This window comes from Urocitellus parryii, chromosome 2, assembly GCF_045843805.1.
Source record: "Urocitellus parryii isolate mUroPar1 chromosome 2, mUroPar1.hap1, whole genome shotgun sequence".
Classification (NCBI taxonomy): domain Eukaryota; kingdom Metazoa; phylum Chordata; class Mammalia; order Rodentia; family Sciuridae; genus Urocitellus; species Urocitellus parryii.
Genome location: NC_135532.1, coordinates 122,524,696 through 122,535,430, shown reverse-complemented (window position 1 = coordinate 122,535,430; position 10,735 = coordinate 122,524,696). Strand labels below are relative to the sequence as shown.

Genomic DNA, 10,735 nt, shown 5'->3' with positions numbered 1-10,735 from the left:
AAGAAAAAGATCAAACATAGAAGTAAACAAGGAAACAAACTAAGTTCCTAAATCTCTTCACTATCTAATCCTTAAATTAAAAAACAAAGAAAATTTCCAGTGTAAGCATGTCTTTTTTAATTACTTGCAAGTTAACTATGTTCTTTCTGACAGAAACAGGCACAGCCACTACTCAAGTCATATCATGACCTAAACAGAAAAGAACTGATAAAGGAAGAGAGAAATGTCAGGAGTGAACTTCACCTCAGTCTTATTTAAAAAAAAAAAAAATCCTTGGATGAGAAACTAATGCACTATTTCCAAAATTAACCTCCTACAGAACATTGTCCCACAGGCTAGTACTTGATATGTTCTAAATACACAATGAACTTGGGATCACTGAATAAAACAAAGTTAATATGATTTCTTTTCTGTGGGAATGTCAGAGACTACACTAATGGGCTTTATGAATCTTTAAGAGGTAGATATAGAATACAGCACATTCAACATGTATTTGAAGCAAAACTTACTTTTTCAAGTGATTCATAATAGCAATGTCCAGAAATGGTGTTCCTCTGGACAGTTTGGGAAACACTGTTCTGATATACATATGGATGAGAATCCCAAAAGTGAATGTTTGCCAAAGTTGGCAGAGTAAGACCATAAAGTTTCCTATCACCCACTCCCTCATTTGACACACCAAAATTTACAAATCTGCATATCTACCTTCACAGAACCAATTCAGTTTGAATTCAATAAATTCACTTTTTTAAAAAATGAAGCTGCTGAATTATCCAATATTCACAGTTATTAAACATTCACATTGCAAATGAATTCCCAATCTCCCACCTGCTCCAGCAATGTTATCACTGAATAACTGGAATTAATTATTCTCGAGATGATAATAATGATGCCAAAGAGTTTATCCTAATTAAATGTTCCACCATGAAGAAAGAACTGAAATTTAGATCAGTAATGATTTAATTTTATTCTTTAATCTTTTAGGGACATTCAGTTCTTGTAAGCACAATAATTTGATGAAGGGTTGCATCATTTCTATGATTGAGCTATATCTTTTTATCAACGTTCTTTTTCCATTTTACCAAACATTCTTGTCCACATAATACAGGTTTTATGGAAAAACCCTTACACATGATAAATTTTAAACATATTTTAGATAATCTTTGACACTCTTTCCATGCATTTCCACTGAATTAAACTAATGTGAGAATGAAACTGACATGAGAATTCCACCAAGAGAATCAGAAACTTCAAGAAAGACCTATCGTGATAGTTTATCAGCTATTAACACACAGTTACATGAGGTATAGAAATATTTAGAAGAATATACTTATTAATTATGAATCTCATTCATATTTTCCATGAAGACATTAATCCTTTAAATAGTAATTTAGTGATTAATAAGTAATGTCGTTATAATGCTAAACAAAAAATGTCAGCTACAGAGTTAGTAGACATATGTTCTCAATTGTTTAAAAGAAGAAGCCTTAGAATAGAAATACTAATTGAATCTACACTATTATGTAATTTTTCTGTATTATTGTTTTAATCATGAAAAAAATGGAAGTTTTTTTTTTTTTAAGTTCACTTCTACATGTCAATACTTATTCCACTAAATCCAACTACAGTGTCCAATACCCAAATTTATGGTGAAATTCTAGGAGTTTCCTCTGGGTACAAAAGGAACCCAGTAAAAATGCTGTCATCCTCAGCACTGGAATAAACCCCATTCCAATCTTTTGACAATTCCAGCCACACTTGATCTCCTGCACTTAATTTCAGGATGATGAGGAGAGAGGCCTGGTCTATCTCCTGACCGTAGAGAGTGTCTCTGGACTTGAACTGCTTCTTATTCTGGGCCACCAGGCTGATCCGAGCGGGTCGACCCTTCACAGTGACATGGTAAGAAAAGACGTATGTCCCAGGGATGCTGCAGTTAAATTTCCCAGTGGCAGGGTTGTAATCCCCTTGGTCATTATATAAAATCTTGTCAAATTTGATGGGGATGTTGGGAGGAGGGAACGGCTTTGACAAAGCAGCGCTGAAGGCAGACTGCGGGAGTTTGGCGACCTCGCCCTTGGAGCCCTTGAAGCCCCGTGAGCCCTTCTTCCCAATAGGTCCTCGGACCCCTTTGTTCCCAAGCTCACCCTTTGGCCCAGCAGGTCCCAAAAGACCAGGAGGACCTAACTCCCCTTTTTCTCCTTTAAGTCCTGGATCACCTTTAGCTCCAGGCAGACCATCGGGGCCCCTTTTGCCTTCTGTCCCAATGTCTCCTTTGCTACCTTTTTCTCCTTTTACCCCTTCCTCCCCTTTTTGCCCTTTTCCTCCCCTCTCCCCAGAATCTCCGCAGTAGCCTTTCTGTCCCATCTCCCCCTTCTCTCCTTTGGCTCCAGGCTCTCCGTTCAATCCTGGAGAGCCCACGGCCCCCGGGTCTCCTTTATCTCCTTTGGTGCCATTTTCACATGGGTCTCCCTGTGAGCCTTTTTGTCCTTTAACTCCTGCCAAGCCAATGTTTCCTTTATCCCCCTTAGGACCAAGTCCACCTGAAATGAAAAATTAAAATAACGTTTAAGGATCACAAAAGCCAAACAAGATGCCATTACCACAGACCTGAAAAAATAGGAATAAAATTTCCTTCCTTGGACATGGAAACCCCTTCTTGCTTGACAGAGGCTGTGCCTAAGCAGCCATAAATGCAATGAGCAATTTATAACATATCATAATCCCAGAAAGAGAAAAGTTTGTGCTTCCAAGAAACAATAGCTTACATTCAGAATTCACATATCTACTTCTTTTTTCCAAACCCAAAATCTTACAAGGCATAGAAACTAAAACCAAAAAAAAATTTGACAGCTAGAGAGAGGAACGGAGCTCAGATATTTTACCTCATCTCTAAATTCCTAGACCTATTTCAATCAGCACACTGAATTATTCGAAAAATAGTAGTAATTTATATTTCCATCTTACTTCTCTGAAAACTTTAAATACAAACAGGAAAAGAATGAGGGCTTCACAGCATTCATGATTGTGCACAATTATATATTTTGTATTGTACCTGGTTCTCCAGGTTTTCCTGGATATCCTGGAACTCCGCTTGTCCCTTGGTCCCCACGCTCTCCTTTTACTCCTAAAATGATACCAAGATTAACTTTTTTCCAACTACGTCATTTATGATATATCTAAAACATCCCTTTCACAACCACGTCACATTCCAGTGTTTCCTTTAACCAAAATGGCTTAAAGGTAAAGTAATGTGAAAAGGGAATTTATTGAAGGTGATTGTGAATGCCAATCCTTCAAATAGACTTTCATTTTGCTTATGGCATTTCCAGGACTCCTCAAACTCCTCATCACATCCTGCCTTATCTTGCATATGTATGTGGTTATGCTTATTTTATTATAAATTTTAAATGACAGTTCAGTTGTCTTCTTTATATGCCCACCATGCCTCAGTAAAGCACAGAACATGGTATTCTGCAATTGGCTAAAACTAGTCATAACAAAAATCCATCCAGGAATGAAAAATTATCCCTGACTTAGAGCATGAAAGAAAAGTCAATTTTCATTACATGTTGGAATAATTTTCAAATGTTCTTTGGACAAATTATAAGACTATGAGAAATCATATTTGAAGAACGTTGAAAGATTTGGGTTTCCAGATATTTGCCATGTTACAATAAAATGGATTTTGTATTGTCCTATCTTGTTAAGTCTATCACAGACTCACTTTGATTGTAAAAAAACAATAGCAATAATAATAGTATTAAAAATAGTTAACTTGTATTAACAATTTGCGCCAAATACTGTTCCAAGCTCTTAACATTTTGTTAACTTACCCTGGATATTTTTTAAATTCATTTAATTTTATTTGATATTAATACTACCTCTTATATAACAAGAAGGCTCTATAACAGCATATTTCATGAATTGGAACACTTATAATTTACAAAGCCTATAACACATCCCCTTCAAAAATGGTACAGCAAATATTTTTGTTTTCACTTTTACCAGAAGAACATGAGATATGAAAAAAAATAAAAATTTTCACAGAGTCAAACATGACTGTATATTACCTTCTTTGGCATCTATTTGCCAACTTTATTATTTATATTATGACTCACAATTTTGCTTAATTTTTGTCAGGAAAAAAATTAAACCTAAATCAAATTAAAAGTAATGAAAATAAGTTCCCTTAATTTCACAGTACCCACTAAAGAAATCCCATGAGTTCTAAGTAGCCACCTCCTCTATTACCACTCCACAGAAAATACAAAATTGTAAATTAACTCATAGGCCATCAAGAAAATATCCAGTTGCATTTTGAGAGAACCCAACCCAAATGGAAGTGAAGGCCCAAGCCTATTCCAGTCCTTGCTAATAATAGAACATTGACCTTCACTCACAGAGTTATTTAAGTTTTCAAGTTTATTTAAGGGATTTCATTGCTTGTAGTGAATTAATCAAGTAGTCATTAGCCAGAATATAACCATTCTACTCATTTTATTTTATTTTTTTAACTTTCAATCTTAGCCAAGAGTCCAAGGTAAGTCTGGAAGTAAAAGGAAAGTAGAGTTTCCACTTTATAGAGAGTTGGCTGAATGAATCTCTACTTTTGATCCTTCATCAAAGCATATTCTTAAGAACCTTACAATACTTCCCTATATTTTCTTCTACTTCCAGAAGTCTAGCTTCCAGAATATATGAATCACTGGGGAGGTTCATCACTCATCTTTATTTCACAGGGTTTCTGCTAACATAATTCAGCCACAAAAGGATTAAATGTTTCCGAGAATGAAAATCGCATAACTGACAAGTGTGAAGTAGCTCTTTCTTACCTTAGCATCTTTTTTGAGTAATTACTTCACTGAATGTTCTAACAGAAATGAGTTAGGCAGTTCCTGAGCCATGTGGAGGGTGATGTATAGATGATATTAGGTCTTTTGACATGTGACACTAAAGCTCAAACATTGAACTTGATGAATAGATGGTATTTCTACAGGCTGCTCCTATTCACTGAGGAATTTCTCAATGTCCCAGTGAATCCGTAATCTTCCCTCAGTACCTTGGAGCACTTACAGACCCAGGGATTTCCTGGGGCAGGAAAGCCTTCTTTATTGACACACCTATGGAATTATAGGATTTCTGAGCTGGAAAAGATCTATGAAAGCACTCATAACTACAAATCTTCTTTGATAGTAAATAGCGGTATAAATAAGTATCAAGTTCATTCCCCTCAATTTCCAGGCAAAGTGAAGCCACTGGTCCAAAGTCACCATTATATGCTTAATACTTCTGTTTTAACTCATGGCTCTGCACCCCATCAATACTGCCTCTGCTTTTAGTGAGTCACTGGAAATGGCAAGTTCTCCTTAGCAGTCAGGCTATCCGCCTAAATTGAATATTGTAGAGCATTGCAGGCTCTATTTAGTTCTATTCACTATGAAATTAATTTGCATCAAAAGTAGGAGCCCACCTGGAGTATGTAGGAAAGTACCCTTCCCCAGAGACTATACTTTGTGGTTCCCAGTCACTGGGTCAACCAGATGTCCAATCAGAAATAGGAAAGTTGTGTAACTCTGTGTGTGTTTGTGTGTGTGTGTGTGTATGTGTGTGTGTGTGTGTTGTTCCCAGACCCGTTTAGAATTTCTAAATTTAGAAATTTCTAAATTTCTACTTACAAAGATAATAATTCTATATCAAATGAATTCACAATATACTTTACCAAGTACTTAAATATTTAAAAACTGACATAACTTCAAGAATCAAGAAAATTACTTAGCAAATTATTCTCCTTAAAAATGATGCAAAATGTCCCTTGAGGTTTTGGCATGAAATGAAATTAATTACCTACCTTTCTCTCCTTTCTGGCCTTTTGAGCCTTGGGGTCCAATGACTCCTTGTGGTCCTGGGATCCCCATATTACCAGTCTCTCCTTTAAGACCTGGAAACAGGTGTTTAAAACTATCAATATAGAAAAAAAATCTCTTTTGAAATTCATTAGTTAGGGGACGAGGGGGACAGTCATTTTTTTAAAACTAATAACTGTCAATGTTCTAATCATAAAGTCAGGTGAGAATAAACTATTACAGAGTTCTAAGGGCAATATTTTTGTCTGATTTGCAATTTTGTACACCTGAATAGATAAATTGAGCCCATTAGTACTTGTCACTGTATTCATGGCAGTGATCAAATGATTCAGGGAAGCAGCACTACATCAAACAGCAAGAACAAAATAATTACCTGACACTAAAACTCATATGGACCACACTTTCAAATTGGAAGCAAAAACATAATACCTAGCACTTTTAGGTTTCCCATTCATCCACGTATTCATTCATTCAGGAGCTATTTCTGAGTTGTCTTATACACCAAGCACCTTACACACACACAGACACACACACACACACACACACACACACACACACACCGAGCACCCTGCTAGTGTTAGAAACACAGCCATCAACATGCCAGCAATCCCAATCCCCAAAAGCTGAAACTCCATGAAAGATAAGCATTGAATAGATAGCTATAAAAAGAAATCAAAATTGCCACACTGTAGTTGATGATATAAAGAAAAATAGGAAGGTCCTATTGTATGACAGGGTTATAAAAGAACCTAACATATTTGTGGGATCAGAGGAGAGATCCCTGAGAAAAGACTCAATGAATGCACTAGGATTTTCTGAAGCAAAAATTAGCATGTAGTTATTTTAAGAAAGTAAGAATTAAAAAGACCATAGTATTTTTAAGCAACTGAAAAAGGGGGGGGGCTATGGGTGGAAATAGTGGTCAAGGATAAGAGGAGGCTGAGAAGCAGGCAAGGGTCAGATCACACAAGGATCCGACTTCATTGAGTGTCCTTGTTCACCAGGGCAATTCAGTTCCCTTCCACTTACCTGGACCACAGAAGGATCCTAAGCCTAGGAAAATTATTCTTCCTGAAACCCCAGTCCTATTCCAGACATATGAATCACTTTCCAATTGGAATAATTTAAGGCCAGTTTCTTTGAAAGTTAACCATATAAATAAGTACATTCAATGAAATTAAAATACTTCACCTTAATATAATTAAGGCTGATGGAATAGGATGAAATTATATTCAATATAATTCCTCTTTGAAAGAATACAGTATTTGTTTGGAAGGAAGAAAACCTTTAATAAATTGTTTGCAATGGAAATTAAGGCTAAAGGCAAGGTCAAATAACCAAGATGGATAAGCTCTTCTGTCTAGAAAAGAGAAGATTACATGGAGGAGAAAGACATGGAGAAAGAAGAAGCAGAGAAGGTGGGAGCAAGCAAAATGGTCAATTTCATTTCCCTGTGCAATACCCACCCAAAGGCTCAATGTGGTCACACTATTGAGGGATGTGATAAAGTGCTGTCCCAGGTGACACCGGGAACACAAAAACAACTATACATGAAGCTACAGGGAAGAGGAAGGCTACCCCTTTCATCCCGGTAAAATGTATGTCTGGTTTGACTTTCGTAATTACCATGAAACTAAACATGAAGGGAAAAGCTGAGGTTTCAAGGTCACAAATTGATTTTGACTCCAGGTTCTGCACTCACAGGTGCTACAACCTCTAGATTTACCAAACATTCCCTAGACTGTGACCAAATCATCAGGTGAAATGCAATGATATTTTTAACATTTCTATAAAGATTTGAAATAAAATAAAATGCCAACCATTCTTGACATGTAGTACCTACAATCATAACTGAACTAAAGAGAGAAGCAGAAGATAAAACTTTAAAATAGAATTTTTACCTTTGCTGATTATTAGATATATCTGAATATTTCAAGATGTTTTCATTCAGAAAGTTTATAAAGTTAGACTAGTGACTTTTAAAAGTAGATAATGCAAAATGTGATGTTTGCAATGTGCATGTTTATGTGTTCATGTGACCAAGGACTGAAAATTAATGAAGGAGAATTTAAATGGTTGGATTTTAGTAGCCTTGTTTTTCTTTTCCAAGTTTGTTCAATGTTGCTCTTAGATTTCTAATGAGAGAGAGGAGAGCAGAGTGGAGAGGAGAGGCGTGAAGGGGAGGGGAAAAGAGGAAGAAGTAATATCTTTAAAAATACTAATATCTGGAACATATGTCTCTTTCTCAATCTCAAAAGCAGCATCCTGTCATATAAGGCCCCTAGTATTCCACAAGACAGGTCCATACTCCTACCATAGATAACTGGAAAGATAAAAATGATTATCTGTGTATTTATTTTATTCCAGGCACCACAATGAGTTCTTGTGTGTGTCTCTTTCTTCTTGATGATTCTGTGAAATCAGTATCATTATTATCACATTTTACCATTTTGGAAACTGAGACTGACAGAAGTAATGAAGCTTCTCTAGGGTAAGACCATGATAGAGTCAATATTTTCAGCCTTTAAGCACTGTCCAGTCAGACTAAAACAGGCTAATAACTTGACATCTTCAAAATATTTGTCACATAGGATTAGAGGAGGAGTTGAACTCTAAGAACATTCCAGTCAAATCCATGACTGGGTAAAACAAAAGCCCCGGTATTATAGACTTCAAAGCCTTAGATGACAGCTTAGCAACCAGCTGTGTCTACTTGACCCTGCCCTTGGGGTTTCCACTCACTCACGAACAGCTTACCAGCCAAACAGGATGCTAGAAAAGTTCTGGTAAATATGACTTTCTTAGACTCATCACATTTTGCAAGTTTTAGCAACCCTGAAATCTTGATGCCCCTGGTCACTGCCTATCTCCTTCACCCCTTAATCCAGCCCTGAATAAATGCTGACTATATATATTAAAAGATCCCGCAATGGGATGAAATGAATGAAAAGCCCGTGAAGATGTATAATTACTGACTTTATAACTTTCTATTCTTCAGGCAAGACTCAGCAAACATCGATATGAATTCTTTTTCAAGGAAGAGCGAATTTGAAATTGACATTTTGATCTTAATTTTACCTTGAATTCTCTCTGCTACATGACATGTAAAAGTCAAAATGTATTACAATAAAACTGAAAGTATATTCATTACATATATATTAAAGACATCTACAATTTTGAAATAAATAACCACAGTGTTCAATGGAGAAAATTGCTGGGCAAGGACACAGTGTTGTTTCAGAATTTCAATGAGGAGCAAACCGAATCCCGCACTTCATTCTCTACCTCACAGGCATTCCACCTCTAATCCTAACTACAAATAGCACTCAAAAAATCCATCAGTCAGCACACATTCTTACCAGGCAATAGAATTTTCATCTACCTTTTTAAATCAGCCATTAATGAAAAGACTGTACAGATAATAAATGCACTCAGTTTGGAGATCTGGAGCACCAGGACTGAGGTCAGAAATCCCTGCCTTGACTCTAGCCAGAAAGTCCAAGAGAACTTTCTGCAGTGATAGAAATGTTCTGTAATACCTGTGCTGTTCAAATGAGTAGTCAGTGGCCACATATGGTAATCAGACACTTGAAATGATTGTGGAACTGAATTGCTTATCATATTTAATTTTAATTTCAGTATTTATTAATAACCACACATATGGCTAGGGGTTACCATGTTGGGCTGCACAGCACCCATTTGCATTTGCATTTGTGACAATCTTACCCCTAGGCCTATCACCATCTGCATGACAGTATAAAAATCTTTGGAATAATGCCGTCTGTCCCCTGACCCACCTCTTTATTGATGTACAAGTGAGAAACATGGCTTCCCATATTTTTCAAATACCTGGTTTTCCAGTCTTTCCAGGTTCTCCTTTCTGCCCCACAATAGGTGAGCAACAACGACAACAATTCAACAAGAAATCAGCTGTGTCAAGAGTGAAGTTTTCAAAGGAAAAGAGAGTGGCGGTGGCGAAGGCAGACTCCAGGGCTGAGGGGTCAGTGGTTGGTGCCGCCATTGCAGGCATTTGCATCAGTGGGTTTTCTTCTTCCTCCTGAGGTGAACCACTGGATGGCTTTAGACCCTTGGGTATCTCTTCTCCTTCAGATTTTTTCGTAAATTTGATGTATGGTGTGGTCTTTGCTCTTGTGTCCACACCAGCAATAGCCAAAATAATTAAAATGAACCAAATCCAAGAAAACAGCCACATATTTGAGGCTGAAAGAAAGATAGGATAAAAAAATAGACACAAATTATATGAGTTTCAATTGAAAAGACTAAGTGAAATAAATATATACTTACATGGGAGAAATATATGCATATGTGAACCATAAGAATGAACAGAATGCATAATATAAAATGATATATTGTTGATATATTTTATATGTAAATGTGTGCTTGAATCAAAACCAAATATTTTATTTACTTGAAGTATTTATTATAAGGAACACTTTGTTTCAGTTCTCCTTTCTGGTTGCTTTCTCAGTGTTACATGTTCTAAAGTAGTATTCTCAATCATTCAAATTATCTTGCCAAATAGCAAACATGATCTATAATAAATGCAACACGACTTAATAGCTCATATACCCTGTGGAAAAAAAATATGTGTAATTTCCTGACTGACCTCACTCAGATTTATAGGAATCAAATATATTTGTATTAAAGAGAGATGAAAAATATTGAACAGAATGTTTTATTCCAGCAAACTCAATTATTTCAAGAAAAAAAATACTGATGAAATAGTCTTTAAATCTACCAGGGATAATGGTCCTGTTGTGAGAGTACTCTTTGTGAATCTATTATAATTAACGGAGAGGGAGACAATAAAAAATCATAAATTCGAATATATCCTACGTCCTTAGATT

The 10,735-nt window shown here is 36.2% G+C and overlaps 1 protein-coding gene across 1 annotated transcript; it reads right to left on the bottom strand.

Annotated features, from left to right (window-relative positions):
• Positions 1–1,644: 1,644 nt before the first annotated feature.
• Positions 1,645–10,080, bottom strand: Otol1 (otolin 1). The gene is made up of 4 exons (XM_026380372.2): positions 9,717–10,080; positions 5,852–5,941; positions 3,056–3,127; positions 1,645–2,543 (listed from the first exon to the last, which is right to left on the bottom strand). The coding sequence occupies exons 1-4, from the start codon at positions 10,078–10,080 to the stop codon at positions 1,645–1,647; spliced, it is 1,425 nt and encodes a 474-aa protein (XP_026236157.2).
• Between the last annotated feature and the right edge of the window lie 655 nt (positions 10,081–10,735).

Excerpts from the sequence above, each read along its gene's own strand:
- Otol1 (XM_026380372.2), bottom strand. The coding sequence starts at position 10,080 with ATGTGGCTGTTTTCTTGGATTTGGTTCATTTTAATTATTTTGGCTATT. Across the intron at positions 3,128-5,851 it reads AGGCCAGAAAGGAGAGAAAG|GAGTAAAAGGAGAGCGTGGG; the intron begins GTAGGTAATTAA and ends GTATCATTTTAG. Across the intron at positions 2,544-3,055 it reads AGGAAAACCTGGAGAACCAG|GTGGACTTGGTCCTAAGGGG; the intron begins GTACAATACAAA and ends TTTTCATTTCAG.